At 43.4% G+C, this 22804-nt stretch overlaps 2 gene segments (V, D, J or C); both read left to right on the top strand.

Moving 5' to 3' along the window:
- The first annotated feature begins 1120 nt into the window (after positions 1 to 1120).
- Positions 1121 to 1830, top strand: LOC137315761 (Ig heavy chain V region-like). The segment is given in 2 exon segments: positions 1121 to 1166; positions 1454 to 1830. Coding segments are annotated over 2 exon segments (423 nt in total).
- A 1152-nt stretch (positions 1831 to 2982) lies between these two features.
- Positions 2983 to 22093, top strand: LOC137315782 (Ig heavy chain C region-like). The segment is given in 7 exon segments: positions 2983 to 3073; positions 9543 to 9851; positions 9965 to 10285; positions 11304 to 11612; positions 19030 to 19359; positions 21366 to 21493; positions 21633 to 22093. Coding segments are annotated over 7 exon segments (1425 nt in total).
- The last annotated feature ends 711 nt before the right edge of the window (positions 22094 to 22804 follow it).

Here is a 22804-nt window from a genome sequence, read left to right as displayed (position 1 = left end):
AAATGAATTTACATGTCCAGTTTCTGCGATAGAAATAGATATACGTGTGTGTGTGTGTGTGCGTGTGTGTGTGTGAGTGAGTGAGTGAGAGACACAGACAGACAGATAGAGACAGATATAGAGAGAAATAGAGAGAGAGAGACAGATTTGGAAACAAGTGAACTGTTGCCCACAACACGAATTCTACCCAGCGCTGGGAGTCACGTTCACTGGAACCAAAACAGCTGCATCTCTGATTAATCCAACAATGAATCAAAGATCAGACCTTTAACTAGAACATGTGAACTAATAATCTCACTTTCCTTGTAAAAATTAAAAATCTATCTAACATTAATAAAACAATGTCTACGTTTATTTTTTTGTTTCACACTTTTCAATAGTCTTTAATTTTGCAGTATTAAGGACATTTACAATGTGCAATATGGTAATTCTCATTAGAAAGCAAGGCATTTGAGAATTTAATTCTGAGGGAGACAGTTTTGGAGAAACTGTGTAATCTCCTGCAAAGACAGGTGGATTGCTTCACAATTTACAATCGTTCAATATGAGTAACTTTACCCCACTACCGATAGTAAAGTTAGTATCAGGGGCCCGAGTGATGGGGAGAGCTCACATTAAGTAAAGAACTGCATAGAAACGATATCTGATACCTGAAAATAAAGGCAATAGTTTCCCAAAATTTGTTGAACATCCGATAGAATTGGTACAATAATAATCACTTCCTCTCTCCTTTTGCATTCGATTCAGTGACACCAACTGAATAGGGATTAAAAATGTGGGAGAATCAGACTCCATATACTATCTTTAAACTGAAATTGTTTTGGATTAACTGTATTATCTAGATCGATAACTAGCCAATACAAAGCAAATCTAGTTTTGAGAGGTGAGCACAGAAAATGGATTATTGGTGCTAATTTTTTGATGATCGAAAATCAGATCGTTGAGCTGAGAAAGGAAAAGAGAGGAGGAGCCAAACTACTGCTGAAGGAGGCGGATGATTTCCAGCCCCGGGCTTTAGCTCACGGAGCTCCAGGCAGTTTAAATAGTGGAGCGCTCGGCTTCAGGTCAGCAATCAGGAGGCTGTTCTGGGGAGCAGAGAGTTTGATCAAGAAAGCAAACGATGGCGCTTGGCTTCTACCTCTGTTTACTTCTGTCTTACTTTACCTGTGAGTATTCTTTCCCTTTTCAGCTCAGGGTGGGGGAAATTCCTCTGATTGCACTGTGAAGATTATCTTAGCGAAATTGCAAATACGTCAGGAAAGAACCGATTTATCAGTTCTCCAGCATGACAACAAAATTAAACCTTCAATAATTCGTTCAAGATATTGTACAAAAAGAACGAGAAGATGGATGATTAACCCAGTTCTCGCTTTTAAATATTCTGTTTTACTTTTATGACCATCTTTAATTTTGCCTGTTTTAATGACATCCGATCTTTTCCCCCCACTCTCAGATGTCCAATGCAACATCGTGCTGACACAATCGGATTCCGTTACCGCAAAGCCCACGGAGACTCAGACACTGTCCTGTTCGGTGAGTGGGTTCAATGTCAACAGCTATTACATGGCTTGGGTTAAGCAAGTTCCTGGGAAAGGGCTGGAGTGGTTACTGAGCTATTATACGCCCACATCCACGAATTATTACGCACCCGGAGTTCAAGATCGATTCACCCCTTCCAAAGACAGCACGACCTTTTATCTGAAAATGACTAATTTGAAGACCGAAGACACCGCCATGTATTACTGTGCAGGATACCCACGGGGAGGGGGTCCGGGGCTGGACCTGTACAAAAACAGGAGGAGAAATCCAACCGTTCCAAATATAACCTGACGGTTAGTAATTAAATAAAGTGCAATGTTAATTGCAGTACTTTCAAATAGACGGTATTTCTTCCCAAAGCATCTTGTTTAAGGACAGTTAACTGATCTAAAATATGAACTGTTGTTGTAATAATGAGGAGAAGGGACTCTGCTGGTGTCCAGCACTTCGATGTGTGAGGAATGGAAATTTGAAGTTAATGCTTGTTTCAATATATTCTACCACTGGTCGCTGATGTGCACAGATGTGTTCTCTTTCTCTCACCCTGAGTGAATTTCTAGTCCGGTTGCAGTCCCAATAAGGGTTTTTTGAAAGTGAATTTTGACAGACAGTGCTGAACAGAGAGCGAGTGCAGTATTTGTGCTGGCGTGTGTCATTGTGATAATACAGTGGATCCACAGTGCTTCATATCGACATCTCGTCATACAGTAACACTGAGCGGGATCCTGCTGAAATCTGTGATCACAAAACCATCATGAACAGCAACATTAGTGTCATTCCATATATATCACTGTCAGAAATATCTCCAAGTTTATAAAACCAGCTATAAAGTGTAAATTGAACTGACGAATTTAAATTCCATGCAAAGACTGGTTGTGTGTCTCAACACTAAAACGTGGCTTTTTATAAACATATAACAAGTTATACTGATACAAGCATCACATTAATGCATCCACTGGTGAATCTGAGTCGAGTTTTTTGTAAGCTGTTTGGAATTTAGATCTACATACGAAAGCTATATGTTGGCAGAAGTATTTGACACGGTGTGTATCATGGTGTATACCTGGGTGGCACAGCATTAACTGTCAATACAAAAACCCTTTCAACATTCATGGGGTGAAACTGGGGCAGTGCTCCGGCTGGAATACAACTGCGAATATATTAAAGTAATATTCATGTATTGCTATCTCGCACTGCAGTCCTGGCGAGGATTAAGCAGGACAACTATAAAAAATATTCACGAAATTGTTGGCGATTTGGAAACTTGTTCATCAACTAATGTATGAGATCGCAAATATCAAAGTAATTTATAAACAATCAAATGGAACCATTTGTTACTATATATAATGATTTTTAATATCACATAAATCTATCGTAACATTACCTTGCCTCTGGAATGTCAAAACTTAAAATAATGTAGACTATTTTCTGTACCGAATGCAGAGCCCCTTATTGTGTGACTCAGATGAAGGAATGTAACACAGTGATTACTGGGGCTACTGGGGACAAGGGACCATGGTGACGGTGACTGCAGGTAAGAAACATGCACTAATTTAGTTGCAGTATTTAATTTGTATGTTTAATCTTGTATTTCGTGTTGTTTTAATAGTTAATTATTTCCACAATCCTGTGAAGTTGGTACTGTTTCCTTAGATTTATTGGTATGTAACTTTTGATTGTGCATCTGAGATTTTATAGATCAAAGCAGCTGTATCACTCTTGCATTTCTCCTTGATTATTGTGGGATCTTGTTTATCTGCGAGTATGGGTTATTTGATACCAGAAACCTGATGCTGATCTGTGTTTATTTTTGTTTCTGCAATGTTTAATTTGACAACATCTGGCTAATGCAGTTCTCGGTTATAATGTTGTCCCAAGTGCTTTGGGCTCAGTCCGAGATCATGTACATCGGGCTCCTTTCAGGATATACTGAAATTCTTTATGAGTGTAGAGTACTCGCTCGGCCGTGTAGAAAACTGCTTAAAAATCCACTCCTGACTCCATCATGTGAAAGACACTGTGAAAATCCGCAGAGTCTGTATTGTTTCAGAGAGCTCAGAAAACTACAGAGATTCTAATTGTGCAGAGACAGAGCATAAAATTATTAGAAGCTCGATGCATCATAGTATCATATAGTATGTAGAGCAGAGGAGGAGGCCATTCGGCCCAACGTGCCTCTGCCAGCTCTTTGAAAGAGCTTCCAATCAGTTCCATCCCCCTGTACTTTTCTCAGAGTCCTGTTTTTTCCCTTCAAGTATTTATCCAATTCCCTTTTGAAAGTTACTTTTAAATCTGCTTCCACCGCCCTTTCACTGCATTCCAAATCATTACAACTCACTTCATAATTTAAAACTCATTTCTGTGCCTTTATTTACATAAAACTAATGTATTCATCTATTAGTATAATATTCGATACGTTCATATTGAATATCTGTCACGAAAAGTTTGTTAACATTTCCACAATGCACAAGGTTGTGGGCAGAAGCAGGTTTAAAATTAATATTGGATTTGATTATAATTTAATACAGCATCAGTTAATATCAATGTTAACTTACAATATAATCAATTAAACACAAACCGCCTTCCACAAATGTCCCATACACAACACCGTCAGGAGAAAATGTCAGAGATGGGAGAAAAATAAATCGATTATGTTACAATTAATTTCACAAATCACCGTGTTTCTTACTCAGTTGTGATTGAGCTCCAAAAGGTCTCACTGCAGATTTTAATTAGTTGCTGTATCCTGGTTTGGTCTTGATGATTTTATATATTATATTTAATTAATGAACAATGTGGAGCCTGTGGCTGGATAGATTTCAATTTAAAATAGCTCTTGGTTTATTAAGTACTTACTCTTCAATGGAGGAAGTTTTATTGTCAGTAAACTGTCCAAAAATGTTGGCTCTTTGTATATTATCTCTTTTAGGCAGTGAGACAGGCTTTACTAAAGAATTGTGCAAATTCATAGGCAGAAAGAGATAAACTGTTATAGAAGCCAAACAACATTTTTAAAATGAATGGGGGTAATTTTGATTTTGGCGACAGTGCGAAACGTGTGCTGGGGAGTCGACAGCCCGTTTAACATCTCTCCCGGCTTTTATTTCCAATGACGTGAATCACCAGTTTTACACTGTCCCGCCAAGTCAAAATTACCACCAATATATTTCAACCAAAGAACTTTCAGGCTTCACAAGGTTGGAAATAGACAAGAAATAAACTAGGCAGAGTGGGGGAAATTATAAGGTTGGAGGCAGCGATGCGAATATTGCTGGAAATCAAGCAGAATTGTTGAAATGATCTTCGTTTAATTAAATTACATTAGTTCATTAAATTTTAAAAACTACTGACCTCGTAAGGCTGGAAGGAAACTAGAAACAATTTTAAACTTCAAACAGATTTGTTTCACTAAAATGACGTTAATATCAACATTAATTTATTATCAGCACTCTGGAGGTAAAATTCAACTTGTGCGGGGCGTAAAACGGGCGGTAGCGGATGGGCTTTCCGAATTACACAACGCCTGGTTTTCCCTGAATTACGCTCCCGTCGAAGTTAGAAGTTCGAACCTAAAGGCTCGTTTCTCCATTTGCTCCGTTATATTCAGGGTCTCTGATAATTAAACGAAGCGATGTTCTGTTTTACACGGATCCTTGTGTAGTTTCAGTTAAACTTGAATTATACTGAATTCCACATTTCGAAGTTAAAGTGTGCAAGATATAGATTCCCGCCTGGGCGTTAAACAATCCCTGCTCTGTGCACAGAGAGGAAATTTGAGTGGGGAGGATTGCACACCTGCTACAAAACTCTCCCGATTTTACTTCCATTAGTTTAAATAGGAGGAAGATCAGGTGGATTCTGTGAGTGACGTCTATTTTTTCCCGATCAGATTTCCCTCCCCCCCTCCCCCTTCCCCAGATTGTTGTTCAGCGCGAAGCTGAGATTATCCTTAATACCCAGCCAGCGAAGACAAAAATCTACCTTTAGTGTTTTATTGAACAGTTTCTCTGCAGACGAGGCTATAGCACAGATCATTTAAGAAACGGAAGAGCGCTACTTTAGCAAATCGAGGTTCTGCAGCTCATCTGTGTTGGTGATTTGAGACCCGAGCCAGGCGGTAAACAAAGAATACAGAGACCCCGGACTCAGATGTGTTGAGGGCGGCGGGAGAATAGGACAGGGAACAGTTCTGGTCCAAAGGTCCTACCCGCATTTGCAAGGCGTTTCTTGGCTGACATTATTAATAGTTATTATTATTGCTGTTAATAATAATATTATTACTACCACATTATTAGTGATACCTTTATTATTGCTGTTGATATTATTATTTATGTATCTTGAAGTGTTGGGACATTAGGAGTAAACAGTAAATACCGCGAAACTTGGCCCAATATTTGATTACAGCAAGAAAGCAAATGGGAGAAGTTGCTCGATGCATCATGAGAGAGAAAGGGTTCACATTAAGAGGTGACATTATTTCTCTATACACCGTTCATTAGACCATGAGAGAGAAATGGTTCACATTAAGAGGTGACATTATTTCTCTATACACCGTTCATTAGACCATGAGAGAGAAATGGTTCACATTAAGAGGTGACATTATTTCTCTACACACAGTTCTTTAGACCATGAGAGAGAAAGGGGTCACATTAAGAGGTGACATTATTTCTCTGTACACCGTTCTTTAGACCATGAGAGAGAAAGGGTTCACATTAAGAGGTGACATTATTTCTCTGTGCACCGTTCTTTAGACCATGAGAGAGAAAGGGTTCACATTAAGAGGTGACATTATTTCTCTATACACCGTTCTTTAGAGCATGAGAGAGAAAGGGTTCACATTAAGAGGTGACATTATTTCTCTACACACAGTTCTTTGGACCATGAGAGAGAAAGGGTTCACATTAAGAGGTGACATTATTTCTCCATACACCGTTCTTTTGACCATGAGAGAGAAAGGGTTCACATTAAGAGGTGACATTATTTCTCTATACACCGTTCTTTCGACCCTGAGAGAGAAAAGCAATGTCAACGACAGCCAATCGGCAGCTCGTTTCCCCCTGCCCGAGCATCTTTTCGATTTAAGGCAGTGCAAAACGGGGCACCGATTGGCTGTCGCCCATTTTGCACCACAGACAAGGATGAATTGATACTCAATGGGCGGTAGCTCACAACTGGCAGTATTGCACCAGCCTCCCGTTATACTTCAATGGGAGTGAATATAAGGAGGGGCGAGAAACAGGCGGCCGATTCGATACCGCCCCTTTGTCCACTGCCCAAGTCGGATTCATGCCCCGAAATCATACCCACACTGAACAAATTCCTCTTCACTTAAATGGAAAAGAAATTTGGGTGGATTGCAAAATGAGGTGCAATTCGTTATCGTCGATTTTGCGCTACTGCCAAAGAAGAATTTAAATATCTCACTTCTCATCCTGTCCATGAGAACCACCTCCTGCTCCCTCAACCCTATTCCCACCAAACTGCTGACCACCAAACTTCCCTTCCTGGCCCCAATGTTAGCTTATATTGTGAACGATACATGTTTGCTGATATTGTTAACGGTTCCATCTCCTCAGGTATTGTCCCCCTCCCCTTCAAATCTGCCCTCATCACCCCCCCCCCAACTAAAAAAACCCACTCATGACCCTTCTGTCCTTGCAAACTACCGCCCCATCTCTAACCCCGCTTTCCTCTCCAAAGTCCTTGAATGTGTTGTCGTCTCCCTAACCCCTGTCACCATCTTTCCCATAACTCCATTATGGACCCCTCCAATCAGGTTTCCGCCCCTGCCACAGTACTGAAATGACCCTTGACAAAGTTACAAATGACATCCTATGTGACTGTGACCGGAGTAAACTTTCCCTCCTCATCTTTTCCGACCTGTCTGCAGCCTTTGACACGGTTCACCACATCATCCTCTTCCAAAGCCTCTCCTCCGTCATCCAACTGGGTAGGACTGCGCTCGCCTGGTTCAATTCTCAGCTACCCAGTCGTAGCCAGAGAACCATCCGCAATGACTTCTCTTCCCGCTCCGTTATCTCTGGAGTCCCCCAAGGATCTATCCTTGACCCTTCCTATTTCTCATCGACATGCTGCCCCGCGGCGACATCATCTGAAAATACAAAGTCAGATTCCACATGGAAGCTGCCGACACCCAGCTCTACCTCACCACCACCTCCCTCAACCCCTCCACTCTCTCTGATTTGTCACACTGCTTGTCCGACATCCAGTGCTGGATAAGCAAAAATTTCCTCCAACTAAATGTTGGGAGGACAGAAGTCGTTGTCTTTGGTCCCCGCCACTAAACCCGTTCCCTAGCCACTGTCTCCATCCCTCTCCCTGGCCATTCTCTGAGGCTGAACCAGACCGTTCGCAAACTCGGCGTCCTATTTGACCCTGAGATGAGATTCGGACCACATATCTGCTCCATCGCCAAGACCGCCTAATTCCACCTCCGTAACATCACCCATCTCCACCCCTGCCTCAGCTCTTCTGCTGCTGAAACCCTCATCCATGCCTTTATTGCCTCTAGATTTGACTATTCCAATGCTCTCCTGGCCTCCCATCTCCCGCCCTCCATAAACCTGGGCTGATCGAAAACTCTGCTGCCCCGTATCCTAACTCGCACAAAGTCCCGTTCACCCATCACACCTGTACTCGCTGACCTCCATTGGCTGTCGGTCCGGGAACGCCTCGATTTTAAAGTTCACATCCTTGTTTTCAAATCCCTCCATGGCCTCACCCCTCCCTATCTCTGTAACCTCCTCCAGCCGTACAACCCTCCGAGGCCACCAATTCTGGCCTCTTGCGTATCCTCGATTTTAATCGCTCCACCATTGGTGGCCGTGCCATCAGCTGTCTTGGCCCTAAACTCTGTAATCCCCTCCCTAAACCTCGCCGCCTCTCTACCTCTCCCTCTCCTTGAAGAATCTCCTTTAAACCTACCTCTTTGACCAAGCATTTGTTCAGCTGTCCCAATATCTCCTTCTGTGCCTCAGTGACATTTTATGACATTGAAGGGGCTATATAATTGCAAGATGTTTTTGGCGTACAATCGCATTTTTAGAATTATATATTCACACTTTAGATCTGTTTGCACATCCGAACACTTAGTTTCATATCCCTGAGTATACAGTCCCACATTCTGCACACTAATTAAATTATATCTGCCACATGCCCGCCCATTCTCCTATCCTGCCTCTGTCTTCATGAAGACTTTTACATTCCTCCTCGCTGCTTGCCAAATCATGTACTTTTTTGTCGTTAGCAACTTTCGAGATTTTATTCCCTGTCGCCAAGTGTAAACCATGGAATGTATGTAAACAGAAGTGCCCCGAATACTGACACCAGGAGGACTTCACTTTCCAGCCGTTCTCCAATCTGAAGGACACGTTAACCGTTTCTCTGTGTTTCCTGTCCATCAACCAACTTTCCATCCCTGCTGCTCACAGTTCCTCTAAACGTATACGCCTGATTTTTTATCCAGCCCCCTCTTGGCCTCGATGGATATTCAGACTTATATGCCGAGAAATTCGTCAGAGCTGCTCCCGCTCCGCCTGCGAGACTTTGTGGGAAGTGGAGTGGAAACTCCGTTTACAGGGAGTAGCCTGGGGGAATTTCCAGACCTGTGATATTAATATTTTTGCCTGAACTTTACTTGAGAACAGTTAGGGGAGAGAATATGTCCTCGTCATTGGAGTGGCGACAAGGAGTTCGGCGAAGTCAATGATACAATTTCCTTGTACTGAGTCTGGGTGGATGGAGCTTGATGGGCCGAATGGACTTTCCTGTCTCCGGACTTTCGGATGCACCAGACTGGGGTTCGGTGAGCCCATTTCAAGTCAGGCCTCACAATTAGCAGAGGCTCACTTTTCACTGTTGTTTGTGATCCTCAAATGATGCAATTGGTGCAGATTCTGGCGGATATTCAAAACATGAGGGCGTTTCATGTAAATGTGATCGCGGAGTTTCACTTTTGTGTTCAATTTGTTCCTCTTTCACAGCTGAACCGTCTACTCCGACACTCTTCGCCCTGCTATCGTCCTGTGGAGAACCCAATACTGAAGGTTTGGTGACGGTCGGGTGCTTGGCGATGAACTATTCCCCCGAAAAAGCCATCCTTTCCTGGACCAAAAATGACCAAAGCATCACTAGTGGATTCATGACCTACCCGTCAGTGTTCAACAAGAAGGGAACCTACACCCTGAGCAGCCAGTTAACGATCCCCGAGTCAGAGATGGAGAGCAGCAAAGTCTACTGCGTGGTTCGGCACAGCGGATCTGCCTGGAAGACAGTGAAGCTGCCCATTCCAGGTTAGTGTGAGCTCGATGGCGACCAAGATGTGAAAAGATAACAGAATTTTCCAATACAGAATTATTTAATTTTGAAATGGTGAAATCTCCTTTGTTTCCTTGAATTCCCATAGAAAGATTGCCTGCGGTCCCTCCAACTGTTATCCTCACGCAAAGTTCACCTCAGGAAATCTTATCCAGCAAACATGTAACGGCCGTGTGTTTAATATCCGAATTCCGACCAAAACCCATCGACGTGCAGTGGCTGAAGGGCGGATTGCCCGTGAAGTCCGGGTTCGTCACCTCTCCTCCCTGTGAAGAGAACGGCAACTTCAGCGTCAGTAGTCGGCTGGAAATCACCTCCAGGGAATGGTTCAACGGTGCGGTATACACCTGCTCCGTCACTCACAAAGCGAGCAAGAGCATCCAGAGCAAAAATATCACCAGTTCTCCTGGTAAGAGGCAAACCGGGAGCTGAGGCCAGATGCATCTAAGTGCCAAATTCTACCGAAATTTACAGTCAGTGTTCCGTGGGGTGGGGGTGAGGGTGTGTGGGGGGACTGATAACTTCTTTCACCAATTATTAGGAACATATCATTGATGTTATTGATCATCTCTGAGTCAGAAGGTCGTGGGTTCAATCCCACTCCTGAGACTTGAGCATAAAATCGAGGCTGACACTCCCAGTCAGGACTGATGGAGCGCTGCACTATGGGAGGTGCCATCTTGTTGAGACGTTAAACCGAGGCCCCGATCTGCCCTCTCAGGTGAAAGGAAAAGATCACACAGCAATATCTAGAAGACAAGCAATGGAGTTCTCCCCTGTGTCCTGGCCAATATTTATCCCTCAACCAACATCACTAAAAGAGATTACCCGGTCATTATCACATTGCTGTTGGTGGGAGCTTGCTGTGAGCAAATTGATAGCTGAGTTTCCAACATTTCAACAGTGACCACACGTCAAAAGTAGTTTTTTGTCTGTAAAGCGCTCTGGGACGTCCTGAGGTGATGAAAAGCGCTGTATAAATGCAAGTTCTTTCTTTCTTTACCGAGTATCTAGTTACTTGCTTCCTTCTCCTGGACGGCCTGACTCTCTCTGCCTCTGTTACAGTTCAGTGAGCACTGCAGACGTTCCAGAGCCCCGCCCCAGAAGGGATTCCTCTGCGCACATGTCATCGGATCAGTCTGCGATCCTGGTCCCAGTTTTGTTCTCAGTGAGCCGAAATCAGGCGGTGCGCAAGTAGAGCATCAGAGCTGTGCTTCAACACAACTGTTCCAGGGAATGGGGGAGTCACCAATGGTCACATTCCTGATTAGTGGCACGGAAAATCAGGCGCACTGTATAATGGGAGGCTGAGTCCATATCGCCCAAAGTAAAAATGACTTTCCTTGTCTTTAATCAAATAAAGGCTGAACGTTCGCTTCACAATTCTCCAGAGAATAGATCGGTTCACATTTATTTTCCTCTCACAGATTGTCCTCCACCCGGTGAACCAGAAGTCACAATTCTGCCACCATCACAAGAACAGGTTTTACTGGAGGCGACGGTGACTTTGACCTGTGTCGTGTCTGATGCTCCGAATGGGGTCAACGTGTCCTGGACCAGAGAACAGCAGCCTTTAAAATCAGAGATTGCCGTCCAACCTGGCGAGGGCTCCGACAGCCTGATCAGCAAAGTAGACATCTCGACACAAGCGTGGCTGAGTGGGGATACGTTCTATTGCGTGGTGAGCCATCAGGATCTTCCAACTCCTAAAAGAGCGTCCATACACAAGGAACGAGGTGAGCAGTGAGGTTGCAGCAACAAGTGTCACATTGTGAATCTTCTCAGTGCGTGTACATGACTTCTATTCATTAAATATATGCATAGTCTATCCCCATGGCATAGTTTAGTCCATCCACCACCTTAAACATTCATTCCCTCCACCACCGGCTCACTGTGGTTGCAGTGTGTACCATCTACAGGATACACTGCAGCAACTCGTGCACGCTTCTTTGGCAGCACCTCCCAAACCCGCGGCCCCTACCAACAGGTGCATGGGAACACCATCACCTCCAAGTTCACCTTAAAATCACAACTCATCCCGATTTGGGCAAATATCGCCATTCCTTCATTGTCCCATTCAAATTTCCGGAACTCCCTCCTAACAGCACTGTGGGAGTACCTTCACTATACGGACTGTAGCGGGTCAAGCAGAAGGCTCACCATCACTTTCTCAAGGACAACTATGGATGGGCAATAAAAGCCGACCTCACGAGAGGCGCCCACATCCCGGGAATGAATAAACAATAAAGTTGGTAAATGGATAAAATGGAGAGGAAACTCTTTTATTCCGAACGAAAGGCTTTTCTCACTTCTCGGTCCCCTCTGCAGAGCTTGGATTAGAGGAAACTCTTTTACCCCCACCATGGCAAGTAGCGAAATTGAACTCAATAATCCTGTAAATTCGCTGGCTGACACCGGAGAAACTGAGGGAGTCCAGAACAAGGGGCCATAACCTTAATATTAGAGCTAGGTCGTTCAGGGGTGATGCGAGGGAACATTTCTTCATACAAACGGCAGTGGGAATCTGGAACTCTCTCCCCAAAAAAGCTGGTGAGGCTGGAGGTCAATTGGAAATTTCAAAACTGAGATTAATAGTTTGTTGCTGGATTACGTGCAATCCGGAGCAAATCCACTGCACCACGGGAGACTCGGCTGAACTGCGAGCGAGCGAAATGCAGTTGTTATAGGGGGTTCAATAGTCTTACTAAAATTGTACAGGGCTTTGTTGAGACCTCACCTGGAGTATTGCGTACAGTTTCGGTCTGCTTATCTGAGGAAGGATAAACTTGCCTTTGATGCGGTGCAAAGAAGATTCACTGGATTGATTCCTGGGAGGAGAGGGTTGTCCTGTGAGGAGAGATTGAGTACAATGGCCTTATACTCTCTGGATTTTAGAAGAATGAGAGGTGATCTCATTGAAAAATATAAGATTCTGAGGGGGCTTGACAGGGTAGATGCTGAGAGGTTGTTTCCCCTGGCTGGAGCTAAGCGGCATAGACTCAGGATAAGGGGTCGACCATTTAAGACTGAGGTGAGGTGGAATTTCTTCACTCAGAGGGTTGTGAATCTGTGAAATTCTCTACCCCAGAGGAATGTGGATGTTGAGTCGTTGAATATATTCAAGGCTGAGATAGATAGATTTTTGGACTCTGGGGGAATTATTGGTAAAAAGATAATGTGCTTCGGAAATTATTTGGGCTAAAGGCTGACAAATCCCCAGGGCCTGATAATCTGCATCCCAGAGTAATAAAGGAAGTGGCCCTTGAAATAGTGGATGCATTGGTGATCATCTTCCAAAATTCTATAGACTCTGGAACAGTTCCTACAGCTGGAGGCTGGCAAATGTAACCCCACTATTTCAAACAGGAGGGAGAGAAAAAACAGGGAATTACAGACCAGTTAGCGTAACATCAACAGTGGGAAAAATGCTATCGTCTATTATGAAAGATGTGACAACAGAATACTTGGAAGGCATTCACGTGAATGGACAAAGTCAGTATTGGTTTATGAAAGGGAAATCATGCTTAACAAATCTACTGGAGTTTTTTGAGGATGTAACCAGCAGAATAGATAAGGGAGAACCAGTAGATGTGGTGTATTTGGATTTTCAGAAGGCTTTTGATAAGGTGCCACACAAGAGGTTAGTGTGCAAAATTAAAGCACATGGGATTGGGGGGAATATATTGGCATGGATCGAGAATTGTTTGACAGACAGGAAACAGAGAATAGGAATAAACGGGTCTTTTTCCGGGTGCCAGGCAGTGACTAGTGAGGTATCGCAGGGAACAGTGCTTGGGCCCAAGCTATTCACAATATATATCAATGATTTGGATGAGGGAACTAAATGTAACATTTCCAAGTTTGCAGACGATACCAAGCTGGGGTGGAATGAGAGCTGTAAGGAGGATGCAAAGAGTGATTTAGACAAGTTGGGTGAGTGGGCAAGAACATGGCGGATGCAGTATAACGTGGATAAATGTGAGGTTATCAACTTTGGTTGTAAAAACAGAAAGGCAGATGATTATCTGAATGGTGATAGTTTGGGAAAAGGGGAGGTGCAACGAGACCTGGGTGTCCTTGCACACCAGTCGCTAAAAGCGAGCATTTGAGTACAGGAGCAGGGATATCTCACTATAGTTATACGGGGCCTTGGTGAGACCACATCTGGAGTATTGTGTGCAGTTTTGGTCTCCTTATCTGAGGAAGGATGTCCTTTCCATGGAGGGAGTGCAACGAAGGTTTACCAGACTGATTCCTGGGATGGCAGGATTGATGGCAGGATGAGGAGGGATTGGAATGACTCGGCCTTTATTCACCAGAGTTTAGAAGAATGAGAGATGATCTCATCGAAAAATACAAAATTCTAACAGGACTAGACAGACTTGATGCAGGGAGGATGTTCCCGATTGCTGGGGAGTCCAGAACCAGGGGTCACAGACTCAGGATACGGGGTATACCACTTCTCACCGGGGTGAGGAGACATTTTTTCAATCAGAGGTTGGTGAACCTGTGGAATTTTCTACCACAGAGGGCAGTAGAGGCCAAGTCATCAGATGTATTCAAGAAGGAGATCGATATATGTGTTAACGTTAAAGGGATCAAGGGATATGGGGATAAAGCAGGAACAGGGCACTGAGTTAGACGATCGGCTATTATCATTTTCATGACAGAGCAGGCCCGAAGGGCCGAATGGCCTACTCTTGCTCCTATTTTCTATGTTTCTATGATTCAAGGGATATGGGGATCGGGCTGGAAAGTGGAGTTGAGGTTGAAGATCAGCCATGATCTTATTGAATGTTGGAGCTGGTTCGGGAGTCCGTATGGCCTACTCCTGCTCGTATTTCTTATGTTCTTATATTATTGTGTTCAGGGAGATAGACCGGCGTTTCTGCAAGGGCCGACATGAGTCCTGTATGTGTGTTGTCTCCCTGGTGCCAGGGTAAAGGACAACATTGAGAGATGCGGGACCTTTTGAGGAGGGAAGGGGAACAGCCAGAAATCATGGTCCATGTGGGAACCGATGACATAGGAAGGAAAAGTTCCTGCAGTCAGAGTTTCAGGAGCTAGGGAGGAAGTTCAAAAGTAGCACCTCAAAGGTAGTAAAATCTGGATTACTCCCAGAGCCAAGCGCTAGTGAGTATAGGACTGGCCGAATAAGATTTGCTAATGCGTGGCTGGAGAAATGGTGCAGGAGTGTGGGTTTCAGATACCTGGGACATTGGGAGCAGTTGTGAGGCAGGAGGGATCCGATCAAGATGGACGGGTTGCACCTCAACAGAGCTGGGAAGTTAACTGCTGCTATGGGCGAGGGTTTAAACAAATTTGACAATAGGGTGGGCACCAGGATGAAACATTATAGAGAAGAAGCAAGGTGCACAGAGGACTGGGAGGGACAAATAGCACTTGAGCAAAGAGTACTTCAGAAATAGGATGGATCAGACAGGGGGAAATTAGGCAGTCTAAGATGAGCTTGGAGTGCATGTGTGTAAATGCACGTGGCGTGGTAAATAAGGTTGGTGAGCTGCAGGCTCAAGTCGCCACATGGGACTGTGATATAGAGACAATGGCAGAGACATGGCTCAAAGGTTGGGGGGAATGGGTACTTTATATTCCTGTCTACACTGTATTCAGGAAAGATAGTGAAGGAAAGAAAGGAGGTGTGGCAGTATTGATCAATTAAACTATTATAGCACTGGAAAGTGATGATAAAGGTGAGGGGGTGTCAAAGACAAAATCCATTTGGTTAAAATTAAAGAACAATGGAGGAGCTATTTCACTACTGGGTGTGTACTATAGGCCACCAGATAATGGGAAGGAGATACAGGAACAAATTTGCAGGCAAATTACGGGAAGATGCAAGAACGATAGATTAGTGATAATGGGGGGCCTTCCATTATCCCAATATAGGCTGGGACAGCAACAATGTATCGGGCAAAGACGGGAAGGAATTCCTGAAATGTGTACAAGAGAACTTTGTTGAACAATGTGTTTCCAGCCCAGCGGGGAAGGAAGCAATGCTGGATCTAGTTCTGGGAATGAAGTGAAGCATGATTCAGTGGGGGAGCATTTGGGGAACAGTGATCATAATATCATGAGATTTAGAATAGTCATGGAAAATGACAATCTAATGTGAAAATATTTAACTGGAGGAGGGCTAATTTCAGTGAGTTACAAAGGGATCGGAATCAAAGATTGGTTTGCAAAATAGTAATTGAAGAATGGGAGGCCTTCAATGAGGAAATGGTTCACATCCAGTCCCACGAGGGGGAAAGGAAGGGCATCCAAAACTAGAGCTCATTTGATGACTAAAGATATAGAGATTACAATGAAACAGAAAAAGGAGGTTTATGACAAATGTAAGGCACATAATACAATTTAGGACTAAGTTGAATACAGAAAGTACAGAGGAGATTTAAAAAGGAAATAAGAGCGGCAAAGAGAATATGAGAATAGATTAGCGGCCAGCATAAAAGGGAACCCAAACGTTTTTATAAAGATGTAAATTGTAAAAGGGTAGTGAAAGGAAGGGTGGGACCGATTAGGGACAAAAAAAAGAGATCTTCTTGTGGAGGAAGAGGGCAGGGCTGAGGTACTAAATGAATGCACCGCATTGGTCTTCACTAGAGAAAAGGATGCTGCCACTGTAACAGTAAAAGGGGGTCAGTAGCGATATGGGATAGGATAAAAATAGATAGACGAGGTACTTAAAAGATTGGCAGTACTCAAAGTAGAAAAGTCACCCGGTCCAGATGGGATGCAACCGAGGTTTCTGAGGGAAGTAAGGGTGGAAATTACGGAGGCTCTCACCACAATTTCCGATCCTCCTTAGATATGGGAATGGCACCGGAGGACTGGAGGATTGCAAATGTTACAGACTTGTTCAAAAAGGTAAACCCGGCAGTTACAGACCAGTCAGCCGAATGTCGGTGGTGGGGAAACTTTTAGAGAGAATAATCCGGGACAAAATTAATTGGCACTTGGAAAATTCAGCACGGATTTGTTAAAGGAAAATCGTGTTTGATAACTTGATTGAGCTCTTTGATGAAGTAACGGGAAGGGTTAATGAGTGTAATGTGGTTGATGTTGTGTATATGGACTTCCAGAAGGCATTTGATAAAGTACCACATAATAGACTTGTAAGCGAAATTAAAGCCCCCGGGATTAAAGAGAAAGCGGCAGCGTGGATACAAAATTGTCTAATCATAGAATGGTTCCAGCTCAGATTGAAGCCATTCGGCCCATCGTGCCCCTGCCGGCTCTTTATAAGAGAAATCCACTTAGTCCCATTTAGCCTACGCTTGCCCAGTACCAGTGCAATTTTTTCCCTTGAAGTATTTGTCCAATTCCTTTTTAAAAGCCACGATTGAATCTGCTTCCACCACCCTTGCACTCCGGTCCCAAAACTGGTCCCACTGCCCCAAGACTCTGAAGCCATCCATCCTGAGCCATGTCTGCAGCCACGAATTAACCTGCCTTATCTTCCAATTTCTGGACTCACTAGCGGGTGGCACTGGGAGTAATCCAGAGATTACTACCTTTGAGGTCTTGCTTTTCAACTTCCTCCCTCGCTCCTGAAACACTGACCGCAGGAACTCATCCACTTTTCTTTCCTTTGTCGCTAAGGGACAGAAAGCAAAGAGTAGTGTTGAACGATAGTTTCTCAGACTGGAGGGAAGTATAGAGTGGTGTTCTCCAGGAATCAGCATGACATGGACTTGGGTATACTGGGTACAATTACAAAGTTTGCTGATGACACGAAACTCGGAAATGTAAATAATGTGAAGGATAGTAACTAACTTTAGGAGGACATAGACAAACTGGTGAAATGTGCAGAGACATGGCAGATGTAATTTAACGCAGAGAAGTATGAAGTGATGCATTCTTTGGGAGGAAGAATGAAGAGACACAATATAAACTAAATGGTAGAATTTTAAAGGGAGTGCAGGAACAGAGAGACCTGGGGGTGTACGTACAGAAATCTTTGAAGGTGGAAGGAGAAGTTGAGAATGCTGTTAATAAACCATATGTGATCCTCGGCTTTTGTAATAGAGGCACAGAGCACAGAAGCAAATAAGTTACGCTAAATCTTTATAAATCATTGGTTAGGTTTCAGCTGGAGTATTGTGTTCAATTCTTGGCACCACACTTTAGAAAGGATGTCAAGGCCTTAGAGAGGGTGCAGACGAGATTTACTAGAATGGCAGCAGGGATGAGAGATTTCAGTTATTTGGAGACTGGAGAGGCCGGGATTGTTCTCCTTGGAACAGAAAATGTTAAGGGGAGATGTTATGGAGGTATTCAAAATCATGAAGGGTTTTGATCAGGTAAATAAGGAGAAACTGTTTCCAGTGGCAGAAGGTTTGGTTACCAGAGGATACAGATTTAAAGTGGTTGGCAAAAGAGCCAGAGGCGACATGAGGAAACATTTTTTTCGCACCGAGATGTAATGATCTGAATGTTCTGCCTGAAAGGGTGGTGGAAGCAGATTCAATCGTAACTTTCAAAAGGGAATTGGTTAAATACTTGAAGGGAAAAAATAGACAGCTATCGGGAAAGAGCAGGGTAATGGGAATAATTGGATAGCGCATTCAAAGAGCCGGAATAGGTACGTTGGGCCGAATGGCCTCCTTCTGTGCTGTACTATATTATGATACTGTGATAAAGGGTATTGAGAGATATTGAACCAAGCGAGTAAATGCAGTTGAGAAACAGATCAGCCATGTTATAATTGAATGGCGGAACAGACTCGATGGCCTGAATGGCCTCCTGCTGTTCCTATGTTCCTGAACTGACCGTTAAAAATCCGAACTCTTTTTCCATTGTCCTTTCACTGTCCATATCCGAAGGGAGGCTATCACCCCTATGCGATCTTCGCCACATGTGGCTTTGCTCCAGGACGATGTAGTTGTCCTCTCAAATTATCTACAAGCCACTCAGTTACATTTCTCAAACGATTGCCTTCTCAAGGCACGTAGAGGAGAGGAGAGATGTCACCTTAAGTGACTCGTGCACAAAGCAACAAACAGAGTTTTTAAAATTAGGCAAGGGGACGATATCTCGGAGTGCAAAGTGAATCTTCACAACCTAAAGCTGCGCTTTATTCCCTCTATGATCGCCTCTCACTTATTAATATCCAAACATTTTTTTCTGTAGATCCAAATCCACAGGAACCGTCTGTGTTTGTCCTCCTCCCGTTAGCAGAAGAAATCTCCGCTCAGCGGTCTATGACCCTCACCTGCTTAGTGAGAGGTTTCTCTCCCAGAGAGATCTTTGTCAAGTGGACCGTTAATAACAAGACGCTGAATTCCAGCGGCTACAAGAACACTGAGGTGATGGCGGAGAACGAGAGTAGCTCCTTCTTCATGTACAGCATGTTATCCATTAAGACGGAGGATTGGACCAGCGGTGCTTCTTACTCCTGTGTGGTCGGACATGAAGCCATTCCCTTGAAGATAATGAGCAGAACGGTTAATAAATCGAGCGGTAAACCGAGTTTTGTGAACATTTCCCTTGTACTGATGGACACCGTGAATTCTTGTCAATGAGATTATCTCATTTCCATTCCTTAATTAACAGCAAATAAAGACCCTTTTTCTGTTAACGAGTCAAATGTATGGGAATTGAATTATTTTTGTTGGTCGGGAGCAGGATATGTTCCCTTTGGAGACCCAATGCGCCAACATTCCGTTGGAACGCAAGAACAGGAGGAGGCCATTCAGCCCTTCGAGCCTGTTCCCCCATTCATTGAGATCATGGCTGATCTGTATCCTAACTCCATCCACCCGCCTTGGCTCCAGATCCCTTAATACCCTTGGTTAGCAAAAATAAATCAGCTTTAAAATTATTAATTGAGCATCGACTGCTTTTTGTGGGAGAGAGTTCCACACTTCTCCCACCCGGTGTGTGAAGAAATGTTTCCGAACGTCTCTCCTGAATGGCCTGGCTCTGATTTTAAGGTTATGTCCCCTTGTCCTAGACTCCCCCGCCAGCGGGAAATTCTTCTCTCTATCTACCCTATCAATTCCTTTCAAAATCTTAAAAATCTCATTCAAATCACCCGTTAACCTTCGATATTCCGCCCTTCGAGCTTATTTACAGCACAAGCTAAATGCAGACTAAAGGTGCTTCCACTACCAGACCCCTTAACCCTAATATAAGAAAACCGCTTCCAAACACAACACAATGGCTGTTTCCAATTCCCACAAAAACAATACATTGCGGCTTCTCTTCGTCATTACACCGATTTCTTCCGATTGAAGCCAGTTTTGCGCTGTTAGATGATGCCCGTTGGGAACTATTGTGAGGCCACTCCAACTAATTTAACAGAAGACCATTAAAGCAACATGCAGAGGATCATTTCTATCCAATAAAATGTTGCATTTCTATCTTCACTGCATTGAATGTAGACAGTAGTGACGGAAGGGCATTGGTCGGCACAGACCATCTCTCCTGTCCTCATGAAAGAGAGACAGACACTGCCCTTCTGTTGTCCACGAACCCCCGGGACCAGCGGGCAGTCAGTTTCTAAATAACAGAACCACATGGTCTGCAAATATAAACGTCGCTTTACATCAAATAAATCAACTTATTAAATAACTATTTATGAATAAAAATATCTATTCAGGGGGATTGAGAAAACATTGCCTGACTAAACTTGAGATGAGAGGTTTAGCGTCAATAATCTAAACTACATTGACCTAGTCTTTGAGGTGATAACGATTGCACCCACACTTTGTCCCTGAAACAGAGCACATTGGAAACCGCTGGAGATCAATATTCCAGAGCAGGTGGTCGTTCATTGTCACAGGCCGTGCCCAGAGCTGTCCGAATTTCTGACAGCCGGGAAAAGCCACTTTCATATCCTGAAGTGGGAAAACTAACTAATCTCACTGAACTGATCGTTAAAAATACAAGAAATGGACCGATTTTCTAAAACCCAGTTCTTGGTATTCTGAGAAACTTTGATACCATAACATCTTCCTGCTCCCTATACATGCACTGAAGCAATTATCTCAGTTGGAAACTGATACAGATAGATAATGTTCAAAGTATTTCCATCACAAATAAACGACCAAGATTGGAACTAACATCCGATCTCTTACCCAGCACCATGCCAGCCGTCAAATAGGAGATATCGAAACCTATCGATAAAATAATCGACATAAATCACTGAACATCCCTCGATATCTCACCATAATATCCCCGAATGATCGATCTACGAAATCGATTGAAAATACATTAGTGTCTGACAATTAAGAAAAAAAATCACCTTTACCAACACGGAATGTATGAGGATCATAAAGGAAGCGAGGCTGTGAAGTTAGGAACAGAGACAGATTACTGAGCGGGATTAACTGAACAAAAGATACACCTTGGAAATTAAATTAGAGACCAAAATAATACAGTGAGGAAAGAAATAAATAAATAATAATAATATATCCTGGTTTAATAAACGATCTGAATATATTTCCTCCTCTCCATCCCCGTAGATTCCATAAACCAGGTCTGGGTCGAAGACTATGAGGAAGAGAGCGGCAACATCTGGACAACCGCTTCCACATTCATCATTCTGTTCTTCCTGAGCATTTTCTACAGCGCTGTCGTCACTCTGGTGAAGGTGAGAAGATTCAATCCAGTGACACTTTGATCTGAATGAAGCGGTTTGAAAAGCCTCTAAAAGTTTCATTCATAAAAACCCTGAGATAAATGCACGGACCACTAAATATCTGCTTCATTCTTTTATCCCTCTTTTACAGGTAAAGTGATCGGTTGAATTTCGGATTTTGCACATCTGTTTATTAACATCTCAAAGTGAAACGCCGTCAGTTAATATATCGACATCTATAGCTGAGAAAAACATCAACGGGATTTCCGTCTTTCTGATTGAAATGTTTATTAATGTGTGAGATAACCATCGCTATAATGTAAATGATTCTTAGAGTTTGAGTCCCCTTTCACCTTTGTTTTAATAATTCATGTGTAAATAAATATTTTTTCTCATTTCTTATCCACAATTGTTTCCTTCCCTTTATGTTGAGCCTCTGTTTTCCTTCTCTGCTGTCTGTTGCAGTTGTGCAGACAGCTGGCAGCTCAGACCGGCTCTGTTCTATTCTCAATGTGACACTGAGTTGTTACATTCAGTTCGTGTTAACTTTTTAAAACTTCTTTGTAAATTGTAAACTTTTAAATTGTTAATAAATCTTGAATGACAAATGGACTAATTTGGACTTTGCTGAATTTCTTTCTCCAAGATTAAGCCACATTGTTACATTTTGCCGATATCAATTCTTTTTCCCTGACAGATATTTTGCATCCGTCCTGTTTGGGTTGTGTTTGAACCCAGGACCCTTCAGTTAAGGACCCACTGCGCCACCTAGTGTCCCATCAGAGAAAAGCGACCTCTATCTTTTCATGTCAAGCTCCAGAGGCGAAATGACTGTGCAGTCACCAGGCGCACCTCGCAGTCTCCTCTCACGTTATGGTCCGCCGCAGTCACATGCTAAATTCTGTTAACAATACAAACAACAACATCTTGCATTTATATGGCGCCTTTAACGCAATAAAACGCCACAAGGCGCTTCACAGAAGCGATTATCAAACACAACTTGACACCAAGACACATAAGGAGATATCAGGACAGGTGACCAAAAGCTTAATCAAAGAGGAAGGTTTTAAGGAGCATCTTAAAGGAGGAGAGAGAGATAGAGACGCAGAGAGGTTTAGGGAGGGAACTCCACAGTGTAGGGCGTAGACAGCCGAAGGTACGACCGCCAATGGTGGAGCGATTAAAATCGGGGATGCGCAAGAGGAACAGAGATCCCAGGAGATTTTCGGGCTGGAGGAAGTTACAAACAAAGGGAGGGGTGAGGCCATAGAAGCATTGTTGGATTGGGAGCCAATGTGGGTCAGCGAGTACAGGGGTGATGGG

Source organism: Heptranchias perlo, unplaced genomic scaffold, assembly GCF_035084215.1.
Source record: "Heptranchias perlo isolate sHepPer1 unplaced genomic scaffold, sHepPer1.hap1 HAP1_SCAFFOLD_56, whole genome shotgun sequence".
Lineage (NCBI taxonomy): Eukaryota > Metazoa > Chordata > Chondrichthyes > Hexanchiformes > Hexanchidae > Heptranchias > Heptranchias perlo.
This window is presented reverse-complemented; position numbering and strand designations above follow the sequence as displayed.